General features: G+C 39.6%; 1 protein-coding gene across 1 annotated transcript; it reads right to left on the bottom strand.

The window, feature by feature from the left end:
- Nucleotides 1–1,872: 1,872 nt before the first annotated feature.
- LOC135705097 (retinaldehyde-binding protein 1-like) lies at nucleotides 1,873–15,274 on the bottom strand. Its single transcript, XM_065226672.1, has 2 exons — nucleotides 14,567–15,274; nucleotides 1,873–2,167 (listed from the first exon to the last, which is right to left on the bottom strand). The coding sequence occupies exons 1-2, from the start codon at nucleotides 15,272–15,274 to the stop codon at nucleotides 1,889–1,891; spliced, it is 987 nt and encodes a 328-aa protein (XP_065082744.1). The 3' UTR covers nucleotides 1,873–1,888.
- Nucleotides 15,275–15,543: the final 269 nt, after the last annotated feature.

Raw genomic sequence — 15,543 nt, 5'->3', positions numbered from 1 at the left:
AAATGGCACCGCCATCCTTGAAATCCTCTGCAACTAAAGCGAACAACAAACTCGAACGGACGGAATGATGAACGACGGTCATATAATCGACACGTCGAGTACCTAGTGCGGAATCTGAACTCATAATCTCTGGATGAGCTGGATTAGAATCTGAAAATCAGTGTTGCACAGTGTAGTTGGTTTATCTGCACGCCAATAGGCTCTTGCGATGCTCTTTCTAAGGCTGTGAACCATGGTTAAAAGTGACATTTCCAAAGTTATTTCTTATGTTCGAAAATCCCCGTGCTGTCGATCGACCGGTTTTCGAGCCATGGTCGTCAAAATTTAACTTCTTGTCTGTCAGAAATAACCATGCTCGGATAGCAGGGTTAATCGATAACTTTCCATCTGTCAAATTTTAACCAAAAGTGTCAGAGCCATTCCATTTGGGTCGTCAAGTGGGAACCGCTGAGTGCACCGAAACTCACCCTGTAGCAAGCCAAATTTTCTAAATTCAGCAAGACCTTACAATTGACCGATCCGGATGCCACTCATCGCACCGGGGCCTCTTGCGATGAACAAATTGAACAAGTAAGATGACTCTCCGTGCAAATCAAATGGAGAGTCTCCTCACACTAGGTGACTATTGTCACCCCACTTCTGACTGTTGTCATCTTACGAGTGACAGAGAGTCTCTCGATTCGCAGAATAGCCCTGAATGACAAGCATTAATACGTTCAATAACACTTCGCATATTACACCATCTCATACTAATCTCTACATTGATTCAATGATGTAGCGACTTATGATGCGAGCCTCATCCCGGATTACCTCGCAATACAGTGACAGATGGTGGACATGGGATCGACCACACCAAGCATCGAGGAAGGAGTCAACATCGAACCAGGAACGGAAATTAGTGCGGATTTATCTCCCTCGAAAAACAAGCAAAAATCGGAAAAGGTGCAATCACTGGTGTGGATATTAGACTGATGCAAAATTTGACTTTTTCGCTCCACAGTGCTTAAATGGTTTCATATCGGGTCGTGATTAGCCTCCCAAAGTTACAACTCATTTGGTTAGAAACAGACTTCGCAGAAACCATTTTAAGTTTACATGTAAATTACTATGGGAAATCTCAACTTTTTGTTCATTGCCTTCTAGTCTTTTTCCATACTGAGCTTCAAAACAGCTCGATAGTTATTCTTATAGAAAATTTTCTCAGCTACAACTTTGCTCAAGATCGTTTCTATGTAAAACGAGACAGGAAATAGTTATTAATTATTTAAGAGATTGGTAAACTTATGACATGATCAAGCAGCTGTTCTGTAGGCAACACTGTATTTTGCAGTGTGACATAGTAGCCATAATTTTTGTGTCCTATTCAACGCCCCAGAAACACCAATGTTGCCTGCTGAGCAGTTGATTGAGCATGATCATAAGACATCAGTGCATTGAACCATTAATAACTTTCTATCCTTGCATTTAATCAAAAAGTGGTCTTCAGCAAAGTTGTAGCTGGGAATATTTCCTACAAGTACAGTTGAAAGCTTTTGAAGCAGATCGATATGGTGAATTATTAGATAGACATGAACAAAAATCTTGGTTTTACCATAGTAATTCCCATACAAACTTCAAATGGTTTTTGCCATCTCAGTTTCTCACCAAATGGGTTCAAATTTTGAGAGGTTAGTCAGGATCCGATTTGGAATCGTTTAAGTATTGTGGAGCGAAAATTTCAAATTTTGCATCACTCTAGTGGATATGTAATTGAGTAATTCGAAGCATTGAATTGACAGACAATATTTTCTTCTAATCTGTTGTTTTTTTTTTGTTAGTACATTAAACCTCTTTACTTTACTACAATACCCTGGTTAACAAGCTGTCGCACGTTATATCAAACATCTGTTTAGTCCACGTTCAACTTCCGGAAGCTCCCGATAACAGCCTCATCTGCGATGTCACTCTGTAGCCCGGCGTTGTTGTTGTTGTTAGAGCTTTTGGCATTGGGATTTGGAATGGTGCGATCAATTTGAATTTCGTTCATCAGCAGCAGACGATCCCGTTCCAGGGCGATGCGCTTGCGGAATCGGTCATTGGCTTCCTCCAGCGACAGGGAGCCCCCGTAGATGCTCGGCAGGACGGAGTTGTCGATGGCTGCTTTCAGATCGTCCAGGGATTTGTGGAACTGGAAGAATGCAGAAAACGAAGCGGGTGATTATATTTGTGGATATTTAATTAGGTCTTTTTGGAGAGCTCTGTTTTGTTATTCGTAATTCAGCAGCTACTCTATAAATGTGACCTTGAATAACTGTTATGCCCCTCAAGGTGATCCGGATGTAAAGCATTCCGAATATTATAAATTATATCGATGTTGGACTTACATCTTGACTCACAGGCACACGCTGTTTATCCCAATCATTCAAATTGAAAGCATGCTACAGCTGGAATCGTCCCAACTAACAATTTTCGCAATGTAAACGCTTTACTCATTTCATTTATACAGCCTCAAGCTGTATTCAAACGTTATACGATATGAGGAAACCTTTACTCAACCTCTATGCAAGCAAATCTGGCGAACTTAGTCAGCTACTTATGGCTGTTGGGATGGTTGGGACATGCTCTTATTGCATATCCATTAACGCTTCTATACAGCTGTTATCCTGCTGTTTAGTTGTGTGTGAACTTGAAAGGCGCTTAATTCAACCTTTTCCCGGTTATCACATAATCACTACACAGCTTTCTCTTGAAGCCGGGTTAAATACTGTTTACGCTTTTTTATGAAGGAATTTATTGAGTTTATTTTGCTGTGAACCAAATTAATCGAAATTAGTAACAAATCATCACCAAATTATTTAACCCTGCACCGGATCCTGGAATCGAACTCGAGACGTCCGCATTGGCAAACCTTGACACTACCAACTGTGCTACGCCAACACTTTGAACTGATGTAAACAAATCAACATGCCCTTCTACAACAAAATCGCTGAGTAGAGGCTTTATAATAGTGCACATGAAGCAGTTTTCTCGACTAGTTACTTCAGCTTTGTAAAACAGCAGAGTAAAAGCTGTAAAACTGCACACGTCTAAAAATAAACCTAGTTGACTGTGAAAATGCTTCCGAAGTTGCTCTAACACAGTTTATACGCTGAGTACAGGTTGTTTAGTTGTTGAAAAAGCACTTTTGATGTTTATGTTATTCAGCAAGAGTTGTTGGTTGTGTAGAAGCCGTCAAATGAGTAATAAATTCACTTTGTTAGCTTTGTTTTGCAGCTACAAGTGGAAAGTTGATTAGTGTGTGTATAGAAGTGACATTAGTGTTTATTGGCTGATGTTATTCAGTGCGACTGACAAATTGAATAATGGTTGTGAAAAAGTTGAGTAAACGCTCTCCAAAACTAATTCGTTAACTTTTGCTTGTAGCTGTATCTGCAACTTCTTTTCAGCTACTTTACAGCACAACGCTGGAAAAGTTGGCTTGCAAAGCTGAAAATGTTAGTTGGGTGTATATCAATTTTACATTTTTTTTAGGGCTTTACAAAAAAGAAGATTTTTGAACCGAAAGGGTACTGTATTGAGAGAAATCATGGTAGTATTGTTATCTTCTGCCTGTAGGTCAATCTGCAGCATTTATTCAGCTGTCATTTTAATGATGTCATAAATTTCCTAGATTGTTGGATTGATCGAACGCGTCTAAAATTCCCAATAGCTCAAACACAATTTTTAAGGTAGCCTGCGAGAAAACCAATTATATCTCTTCAAGGTTGAAGCAATGAACCTTTGAGTATTTGCCAGACATAAACCCGTAATCATGCGACTGCAAAAAGTAAGGATTTCGATGTATCAGCTTAATGAAAATTCAGGTACAATTCAAAATATGCCGAATCACATTTTATGCTACTTTTTCGAAGACAACCTCTAAAACATCAAGAAAAGCGAGAAAACGTTTTGAACTTCTATTGCCAGAATGGTGTCCTGATGAAATTTTTCTGGTTGCTTACGGGTCTTTCGTCTGGGACAGGAAGTCATCCGGTGCCCCTCCGTCTTGCATAAGAAGCATTTAATTTTATTTCCATCATACAATATGTTCTACTCCCGGTAGAGGAAATTAAGCGAGGAGGGAATTTCTTTTTAAATCTTCGGAGTTATTCGTCAATATACGCTCGCCCAGGCATAGAAAATCATGTACATTCGTTTCATACATTCATTTACAATCCTTTGCCTCTAACTTTTTTCATCAACAGCATTCCGCAAAATTATGTATAGAGCTATTGTAGGTTTTGTTATTTACTCATAACTCAAATCTGCATCTCTTATGCATCACGAACTGGATCGGGCAGAACTTGTTACTGTTTTTCAGTGAATGTAAAATACATTCACTGAAAAACAGTAGTGACTTCTGTTCGCTCTGGTTCATCATGCATCAGAGATACGTATTTGACTTGTTAACAAAAGTTGTAGCTAATAACAAAAGCTACAAAAGCTATATAGGGAAAATGTCTCTAATGTTGGCCTATGGATCTAAGATTGGGCCCATCGCTAAAAATCTGCTATTCATCAATTTTATCTAGATGAACGCGTTATTGGGACGTTACTAATGGATATTTTTTATTGCTATTGAAAATTTAGTCGATTGCTGAATTTATGTATGGGCCCAAATTAGGGACACTTAGGCCGACATTACCTGCATTTCTCCTACATCATTTTGCGGAATGCTGTTGATAAAAAAAGTTAGAGGCAAATGAATGTAAATCAATGCACGAAATGAATGCAAATGATTTTCCATGCCTGCCTCGCCTCGCTTCTTCGAACTTGAAATTTATGAAAAATGCATTTTCCTCCACAATTTGAGATGTTACAAAGAATTCGCTCAGCTTGAGAACCAAGTCGAGGGTTCAAGTACGAAGGCAATAAACCGACTGGAGTGTGAACAGTGAAGAAAAGTGAGCAGAAGGAAGCTGAGGAACGTGAAGGAGTGGTTGTGGAATGACCAACAGCACTAAAGAAGAAGAAGAAGAAGAAGAAGAAGTGTTATTTGAAACGATGTAGGAGATAAACAATAAGGAAGTGGGACGAATGTGGGAAGAATAAAGGTATCTGTAGTTAAACGAGAAATCAAGCGGAACAAAGCTTTAGGTCCTCTCTTTAGATCAATTCTCTTCATCGATTTTCTTTTTCGTTAATAACTTGGGTACAGAACCGTTTATTGTCGTGTTGGTGGTATTAGAAGCTAGATAATAGCTTTCTTTCATCGATCTGTGTGCAGAAAATAGCTGGAAATGTCTTAACACGGCCGTGAGCATACTAAGGGAAAGTCGACGAAGAGAATCTGTCAATGTTACTTAGGACCTAATGCAATGTTCAGTGTGAAATACAGTGGGTGTTTGTTGTTGTGTGTTTAAGATATTTGAGTGTTTTTTTGGCCGTGATATTGAAGCGCGTATGCCGACTCTGAGGCTGTGTTTAAACCTCCAAAATTACCTGAACACAGAAGAAATATAAACTACCCGTCATAAATATAGACTCGCATAGGGAAGTATTCCAACACTCATTTGAATATTGTATCACCCCCCAAAAAGTTTAGCATCGCCTAAAAAATGTGGAAAAATCAGAAAAACATGCTGAACCCGCTTGGAGAAGATAGAATTTGTGTTCGGAGGAAAGTTCGAAATAACTTCGGAAAGTATGGATCCATTTCAGAAATGATCGGAATCACTTAAGGAAAATTCTCAATCTGTTTGGATAGTACTACCCCACATTAGACATATTCGGAGCTACTTCGGAAAGTACTGAATCGCTTCGGAAAAAATCGGATTCACTTCTAAAATAACAGAATCAACCAGATATTTTCGGTATGACTTCGAAAAGTACTGGTTCACTTCAGATGAGTTTTAAATCACTGCGGAAAGTACTGACTTAATTTTGAAAAATTAGGAACCTCTTTGGAAGGTTCAAAATCACTTCAGAAATTATCGGAATCACTTTGAAAAGAACTGAATCACTTCATTAATGTTCCAAACTACTTCAGAAAGTAAGTATTACTTTTAAAAAATCGGAATCACTTCAGAAAGTCAGTGTTCACTCGGCTGTCGACAAAAGGAGACCACTCTCGATGTGTCTCCTCATTGTTCTTCATCACCAGTTCTTTCGGTCGATTCGTCGTCGACTTTGGAAAGCAACCGCTTCGTGATGAGTGTGTGAGTGCTGACCACGTTTTGCGTCCATTGCTGCAATGGAAGCGCTCTGACCTCCGTTGGCGTAACTGTCATACTATTAAACCACTGGAAGTGGCTCCAGTTCTGATGAAGGAGGCTTTTTGGATAGCGGAATATAAAGTGTTTATTGTGTTGTACCTTTTGACTATAGTTTTAAGATGTATTGTATAGTGACCAAGAATCCTCGGCTCTGTAAAGTTAATTTGTTTGAGCCTTATCGAATAAATCAATAAACTACTTCGGAAAGTACTGAATCACTTCTACAATGTTCCGTATCCTTTAGCGATTCAATTATTTTCGAAGTGATTCAGTACTTGCGTAAGTGATTACAAACTTTTTGGATTGATTGAGTACTTTCCGAAGTGATTACAAACTTTTCTGAAGCGATCCAGTATTTCCGAAGTGATTCCGCACATTCCTGAAGTTATTCAGTATTTCCTTCGAACATTTCTGAAGTGATTTAGTGCATTTCAAAGTGATTCTTTTAATTTCGAAGTGATTCGTTTTTTTGCGGAAATGACTGCGCAACGATTTAGTACTTTCCAAAGTGATTTTACGTTGTTGTAAAGTGATTCCAATCTTTTCTGAAGTTATGCAGTACTTTGTGAAGTAATTCCAAACTTTTCAAAATTATTCAATGCTTTTCGAAGGGATTGAGTTCTTGCGGAAGTGATTCCAAACATTTCCGGAATAATTCAGTGCTTTCCGAAGTGAATCAAAAATGTCTGGATTGATTCAGTGCTTTTTGAAGTGATTATACACTTTTTTTTTTTCTTTTGGTTTGTTTTTTTCCGTCGATCTTGTTTTCCGTGCTGAGCACCAATGCTACCGACGTGCCAGGAAGGCTGCTCCCACACCTGGACCCTACCTATCGACCCATCAACTCATGAACCGGGGACCAACGGCTTTACTTCCCATCCGAAGGAAGGCGTGATCAGAGATGTTATGCCTCAGAACATCCCGGCGGCGCCGACTGGGATTGAACCCAGGTCTGCTGGGGTGAAAGGTAATCACGCTTACCACTACACCACCGGCGCCGTTATTGATTATACACTTTTCTGAAGTGATTCAGTGCTTCCGAAGTCATTTTGTATATTCCTAAAGTTATTTGGTATTTTCCCCGAACATTTCTGAAGTGATTTAGTGCATTCCTAAGTGATTCAATTTATTTCGAAGTGATTCTTTTTGAAGTGATTGAGTACTTGTGGAAGTGATTTCAAACTTTTCCGGAATGGTTCAGTACTTTCCGAAGTGAATCAAGCATTTTTTTTTGACGTTTTTCAGTACTTCCTAAGTGATTTTCTCTTCTGCAGTGATTCAGTGAACTGTGAAGTAATAGCAAACTTTTACGAAGTGACTCAGTACTTTCCGGAGTGACTCCGATCATTACTAAAGTAATTCAGTACTTTCTGAAGCGATTCCAAACTTTTGTGAATCGATTCAGTACGTGCAGAATTAATTCCGCACATTTCTAAAGTGATACAATATATTCCGAAGTGATTCAGTACTTTTCGGAAGTGATTGGAAACATTTCTGAAGTGATTCAGAACATTCCAAAGTTTTCTGAAGTGATTTAGTACTTTCTGAAGTGATTCTGTACTTTCTTAAGTGATTTAGAACTTTTCATACAACTTTCTTAAATGATGCAGTACTTTCCGAAGTGATTCTGAATTTTTATGAAGCGATTCAGTCCTTTTCGAAGCGATTCCGAACATTCCTGAACTGATTCAGTATTTTCCGCAGTGATTCCGAAAGTTTATGGATTTCGGCATTGGTCGCGAGTTGATTCAACTGGTGAGGAGCTGGCTCTGCGTCATACAGACTGTGTACTAGCGAACTGAAGCCGTTGTGTCGCGAGCAGGGTTGTACATTTTCGAAACAAAGAAAAGAAAATGAACTCTCCACAGAATCGCTTCATTTCGAGCAATATAATTTTCGTGTGAGTCATTGTGTTTCTTGTTATCGAGTCACAATGAACATTCCTCCTGTCAAACATGACTTGACTATCGCTTGTTTCGTTCGTCAAGTACATCAGTTCATTTCATTAGAAGCAAATACTTGTTTCAATTGATGCAATGAATTACCCCAGAACTGCTGCTTTCGTTTTTCCACTTTCACTTCAATTCGGGGCTCTTTCGACTTGTCACGCGTCGCATCTTCAGGCATCAACATATAGCAACCAGATAGTATCCGCACAATATCGGTTTCCGATAGGCATGGCGTTCGGATTATATGTAGTAGCAAAATGTTATTTTATACTAAATGGATATTAAACTAACGAGTGGAGTCCAAGATAGTGACCATCGGGCTCAGGAAAAGTCTCCAATACCCTACAATATTGGTATTTTAGGAACGGTGACGACGCGAAGGTCCCGAAAATTTCCATTGGGCTCAGAAAAAGTGTCAAATACCCTAAGATATGGGTACTTTCGGAATGGCGACGACGCGCAGATGCTGAAAATCGAAGTTCGACTCCATTTGTAGGGTATTTGACACTTCTTCTAAAATCAGAAGCCATCATCTTGAATTTCAAGATGGCGTCGGACATTGATTTCCAGCCTCTAGATGTCACCCCGATTCCAAAAATACTCCATTGATCGGTATTTGACAGTATTTCACAAAAGCTGCCATTTTAGATTTTAAAATGGCGTTAAACATTGGTTTCTGGCCTCTAGACGTTACTGGGATTTCGAAAATACCCACAGGGTCTTTGACACTATTTTTCCAAGATGGCGACTTCTGGATTCAGACAAAAGTTGAGTCTGAATCCAGAAGTCGCCATCTTGGATTAAAATATGGCGTCAGACATCGATTTTCGGCACGATCCTAGGCTTCTAGGCATTACCCTGATTCTAAAAAATAAGGATATGTATGGGTATTTGATAGAATTTCACACTTTTTCAAAATTTCAAGAATTTTAAAATGGCGTCGGATATTGTTTTTTAGCCTCTAGATGTCATCCCGATTCCTAAAATACCCATATTGATGGGTATTTGACATTATTTCCTATATTTTTTTGAACTGGAAGCCACCATCTTGGATTTTTTTATTTCCAATCATTTCCAATCTCTAGACGTCACCCCGATTCCAAAAATATGGGTCGGTATCACTATTTCCCACTTTTCTGATATGGGAAGCCACCATATTGGATTTCAAAATGGCGTCGCATATTTATTTCCAATCTCTAAACATCACCCCGAATAAAAAATACCCATATTGATGGGAACTTTATAGTATTTCCCACTTTTTTTCTGAAATCGAAAGCCGCCATCTTGGATTTCAAAATAGCGTCGGATTTTGATTTTATGTCTAGGCATCATCCAGTTTCCTAATCAAACCTATATTAATGGGTATTCGACAGTATTTCCGTCTTTTTAAAACTGGAAGCCACCATCTTGTATTTTAAAATGGCGTCGCATATCGATTTTCAATCTTTAGACGTCATCCCGATTCCAAAAATACCCATATTTATGGGTCGGTGTCAGTAATTCCCACTTTTTCTGAAATCGGATGCCACCATCTTGGATTTCATAAGGGCGTCGGTCATCGATTTCCGGTCTCTAGCCGTAACTTCGATTCCAAAAATACTGATATTGATGAGTAAACAAACCACCCTATAATGATGAATTTTACATCTACGTGCACAGATCTATGCGCATGCGCTTAAATTAACCGAGTGAACAATCAACAAAAGTCAGAAAAACTGCGCGAATTTGGATCGAACAGCTTCGCTTCAATGCGAAATAAACACGAGTCAAGCCAAAACAAACCGCATAAAAACTAATCGAAAGTGTTTCTGTTGGTGTTGAAGAGGATCTGCTCGAAGAGAAGACAGAATGACTTTCAATTGAAAGTGATGGTTGACACCTTCGTCGTCGATTGACGATTTCCGATTGAAAGTGACTTTGTTGGGCCCTGGTCGCGAGTGATTGACGATGGGAAATGGTAGCAGTCCTTTTTCCCCTCTAATCAGAGCAGCTAGTGTGTGTTTCGTGGTTTTTTTGGGGGGGGGGGGTTATTCACTGCTGTGTGAGAAAGGAAAGGCGAGAGTGCTGTTTTTAACATCGGTTGAACAAGTAGAGGCAGCATATCTACACACTTAGAAAAATTCATGTAAATTTAGGTGCTCTAAGAGTTACATATACGATCGTTAATTTTGACATAAAATTGAGTCATAATAGACGCAAAATTCAGCCCAATCAAACGTACTTTTCATCAAGTAACGAACTTTTCTGTCTCGGAGCGTCACGTGTAAAATTAGGTATTTCTAAGTGTGTATGGGTGCACTTCGAAATCATCGTGATGTCATGGATTCTTTTGAAACATATCGGGTGAGATTTTTCCTATATTTCTCTTAACTTTCATTCCATTATTATATGGAACATTAAATGCCGGGTATGGAAATGTCCACCAGGGCCCTCCCGATTGAAGCGAAATGGATGGGGAGAGTGGAAATGCCAACTCCCTTTCTTTAACATTTCGTGAAAAGAGGGCGGGCTCTTCTCTCCATTCAATGGGGCATGCTCCTGTTGGATGGCCTGTTTGTTATCGGTTGTATGGTCCTGTTGTTGGAAGGACGTTCTCATTTATCCCGTGGATGCACGTGAGCAATGTTGCCCACGGATTCACCCAAACCGTGTTTGGCCCTTCATACAATGGCAGGTTGAGTACAACCCGGGGGCAACTTGACAAGTCCAGTACATTTCCAGTGTACTCCGAAAATTTGGTGCTGGTGGTTCTGTCAAACTCACAAATTTCAGAAGTGTTATCTGAATAGGGCGAATGCAGATATGTAAATAAAGTAAATAAAATACTGAAAATAAAAACAGATAGCCTCATCTGTTTCTTGAAATTTCAAGTTGGTGGGGAACAATGTTAATTAAACGGACGGGTGTAACAAAAGACAATCACTGAAATTTATTCGTTTTAGAAGCTCATTATGAATATCTTTTGTTGAGAGACGCTTATTTTAATTTATTTTATTTATTTCTTCATGTTTGAATGGATATACGAAATGTTAGTGTTCACACAGCAAACCTGCTACTCACCGCGAATAAGAATCAATTTTGTGTTTTTTTCACCCCTCAATAGAAAGATGGGGAAGTAAACTGTTTTTAATGATACGGCTTTTTATTGCAAGTCTTCACCGCACAAGTATGCTCAGAAACATTATTCTCAAGACTGATAATATTCAAGAGCAAAATATAATAGAATTAACCAATGTGTTTTTATTTCTATTTGATTATATAATATATATAACTTCAATCAATCTGTTCCAATTTGTTTGGATTTATTTCATTTCACCACGAAAATCATAAATCGCTCTTTTCACATGGCATTCTTGCTTGTTGCTTGACATCCACACATGGTGAAACAAAAAGTTGCCTTCCCATAGAGAAATACCATTGCGGCGGTGAAGGGCAGTCCCTTTGTTTACGTTGTGTGGCGACATCTACTATTTGCAAGTGGGTACGTGAAACTAAGATTATCTGTCACCTTGCCGGGGAGTTGGTTGAGTACAATTAGAGGTTATTAAACTTGATCATGTTAATTGGAGGCGAACCAGCCTAAGGCTGAAAGCCTCCTAAATAAAGCTAAATTAATTAATTGATCATGTCAAACAGCGAGGGTAGTCCACAGTCTACTGACAGTTGTCTTGCTACAGTGTGTGGTAGTTCCATATCATCATATCATCATATGAGGGATTCCGAACATTTCTGACGATTCAGTACTTTTCGAAATGATTTTGAGCTGTTTTGGATGAAACTCCATAGTTTTCTAAACTGACTCAGTGCTTTCCGAAGTAATTTCAAACACCTTGACACAACTTCTTTGAGTGATGCTAAACTTTTCAAGGTGATGCAATATTCAAATGAGTGTTGCAATATTTTTTTCAATGCGAGTCCATTAATAAATTAATAAAAATATTCCTATAAATGATTTAAATTAGTATAAGAAAATTTCAATACTGCAGACCCACTAGTGGGTCGTGACTCATAGATTGAGGCACCAAGCCGCTCAGCAAATATATTATATTAAGGTTCTACAAAGGGTAAGTAATGTTGTGTTCTTCTTCTTTTTTAAATATCATAAAATCATCATCATTAGTTTACACATACATTCAAATATTATGAATACGAAAATTTTAAATATGTATTTCGTGGGTAAAACACGAAAATTTCCTGGGGAAAACACATTCACTGTATTTACTTACTTGTGTTCTACGAAGTATAGCACAATTAAACGCAATCGAATACACGAAACTCAAAACAACTGCTTCACAAAACTCTTGGTGAACAAAATTCATCACAAAGAAAACCATTTCTACTTCACTGCTTTGCTAGCAATCGTGAAAGTATCATTGAAACAGCGGTGCCAGATGTATTGCCTCTAGCAATTAATTTAAGTTTATTAAAACAATTAATTGCGAAGTCTGCCTTATTAACATAGATGAGTAGATGTATTTAATGGTGGATAAATATCAAAAACTGATTATATAAAACATAAATGACCATTTTAAACATTTTACCGGCCCAATTAAAAAAGTCACAGCAGATTGAATTCAACACTAACAGGGTTGATGGCAGCAGTGCACGTAGCCTGTTATACACTTTCCCGCTCAGGGGTATAAACAAACTTGCATACAGCGCAGTCTGGCAGTGCTTATGTTTTGTCTGCTACATTCTTATCCACTAGATAGTGTGACATCACATTTGCTGTTGTATTGAAATGAAGGAAGAAAAGAGATGGTTAAGTTTTCCTCACCATACCAGTTGATATTTATGAAAAATGGGCAGTTTTGGCGTGGGGACATGCAATTCCAATGAATTTTACCAATACATTTAGAAAATGATGATCGAAGAATATTTCAAAAAGAAGAAGTAAACAAAATAATGACCCTTTGTAGAACCTTAACAATATGATCCACTCTTCCGCTTAGCTGGCGAACCGAATTTTTAGCGATGAAAGCACCCTTGTGGCCAAAAAGGCTACCAATGTACCCCACGGATTCTCATGATCGAGTCGGTCCAAAGAATTTTCGCAGTCAATGAATACCAAATACAGGGACTCTTGGAAGAAGTTGCCTGCTCCTGGATTGTCACGCTCCAATAATGGTCCAAACAAGATCATCCGGCACGCAATTCTACCTGGTGCCGTCAGAGACTCGTGTCGATCTGCTCCTGCGATTCAGGGTAACTTAGCACAACACTTCAAGAACAATTCGCAGTAACATGATGCCTCGCCAATTGTTGCACCAATTGGGACCATCACTAAGATGCCTTGCATTCAATCGGCCGGAAATGTCACGGTGTCCCACGGGGTCAGCTTTGAGCATCTCTGATGATATGCAATCGATCCAGGAATTGGATGTCATGCACCGGATAGCTGGTTCTATCTCCTATATCTGGAATGAATCATACCGGGAAGCTGATGGCTAGTCGGTCGTCGAAACTTGACGATGTTGTTCGAAATTCTCAAACCAACGAGAGTGGAGACGGCATCCTTGGGTTCATCCTTGCTCCACTCGAAGGGCAGTCGAATATCGCCGAGTTTTTTCTCTTTCGTAGGCCAATGAGTCCACCCACGCTCACTTGACTCATCAACAAGAGCGCTTTAATTTCTTCTCTAGAGCCGAGTACCATTGGCGGGCTTCTCTTCGCTCCTCTATCTTCCGCTAGGTTCTCACTTTTCTTTGAGTGTCGAGCTCACCCAGAATCATAAATCATTGTTATTTACCTTAAATGCTTAGCAACGCATTGCAAGGTCACACCGGTTAGTTAAGGAAACTCGCTCAAAATCCGTTTTAAAGTGTATTTTAAGGTTTCGTTTTGGGCTCAGGATCATTCAGTAAACCGCACCTTTGTTCAATTTGCTTTCGTAAAAGGTTTAAATTAACTAGTTTTCAGACGTACTGTTCACTGGACATGCATTCAAATGGCTAAAATGATGTGGAATATAAATCCTCTTTTAATCGAGTGTTAACTCACGGAGATAAGGTGTAAACTCACTGCTTGATAAACGATCATTAGTCCTAAAGAATAGTCACGCAACTCCTTTCCGGTAACATTTTTCCCATCAAAATGTTCATTGTCTCCAGTAGCGCGAGGAAATCACATATTATCGTTAAACACTATAACCCTGACCATGAACCACGAGCCAATTGACTGTCTTAGATGCTGTTTCACATAACTTCAAGGTGTTCACATTTAAGAAAGCAAAACAAAATACAACCACTTGATAATGGAGCACAAAATGCAGCCGCACGGTCATCGAATGGTGAAGCATTAAAGTTGACCATATCACGCATGATGTAGCAAGTTTTCACGGTGTGATTTTTTCTATCAGAATATCAAACACAAGCAACGCCCTACCTTTAGCCGTTTCTGCAGCTTTGGTTTCAAGGCGGAAACGCAAAACTCCATCAGTATTGTGGCATACTTGGGCAGCTGGACGACGTGAACTTCTTTCAGCCGGATCGGAAGGATATCGTTCGTAGCAGACATAACCGTTTTCAGCTTGGGAAATGTCCACACACCAAAATGAGCCATGGTGGTCCCTTGAAGGTCAAGCACCAACACCAACCCATTGACCTGATACAGTTCCGTTTCGAGGAACATCTCCAATGCCAGCGTAGTCAGGCGAATCTGTCCTTCCGGAGTAATGGTTTGAGTATCGAATAGGCCAAATCGGATGATGACTACCAAGCGGCCGTGTGGATCTGCACCCACCGGAACAACGATGGCCTGTTCTACGAGGGGACTCATTATGTCTGGTTCCAATCGAAAGAATTCTCTCGCTTTATTGCACACCACGAGCCAGTTATCAAACATCTCATACGTGGCCTGTATGTTGAATTTGCGAGCTCGAAGAAACCTCAGCAGAAACAAGCAATCCGTTCGACACCGGATGATCTGCGGGTGTTTCGCAATGTACTCTCGCATCTGAGCCAACGCCGGTTCCCGGGTGTTTTCATCTTCGTGCAGCTGTTCCTTTGCCTTCTGCAAATCTTTCGGTCCCAACGTGGTTTTGTACACATCGTAAATGGACGGCTTCTTGTCCAACCCGGGCAACGTTGTCATTTTGAACCGTTCGATTAGAAATCCCGCTTAGAACTAACAACCCAACAACGGAAGATTTGAATAATTCATCATTCGAGCACTTGGCGTGCATAAAGAGGCACAGAGAAAACGAACAATTCTAGCTGAAATAAACGATCGCCAGTAACTGATATACGGGTCACACAGCTACTGTGCCCCATCGCCCCTTCCGCGTGCCAGACAGCAGTGTTATGACGATTGGGGAAGAGCTCAACCCTCTTTCATGTTTCGCAGATATGATGCAATCTGAA

The sequence above is a fragment of the Ochlerotatus camptorhynchus genome, unplaced genomic scaffold (genome assembly GCF_037179485.1).
Source record: "Ochlerotatus camptorhynchus isolate MF236.1 unplaced genomic scaffold, CSIRO-AGI_Acam_v1.1 ptg000257l, whole genome shotgun sequence".
In the NCBI taxonomy this organism is placed as follows: domain Eukaryota; kingdom Metazoa; phylum Arthropoda; class Insecta; order Diptera; family Culicidae; genus Ochlerotatus; species Ochlerotatus camptorhynchus.
This window is presented reverse-complemented; position numbering and strand designations above follow the sequence as displayed.

Bases quoted from the DNA above. Each gene is read 5' to 3' on its own strand.
- LOC135705097 (XM_065226672.1), bottom strand. From the start codon at position 15,274: ATGACAACGTTGCCCGGGTTGGACAAGAAGCCGTCCATTTACGATGTG. The intron at 2,168-14,566 runs GTAGGGCGTTGC...GCATTCTTCCAG, and splicing joins AGCTGCAGAAACGGCTAAAG to TTCCACAAATCCCTGGACGA.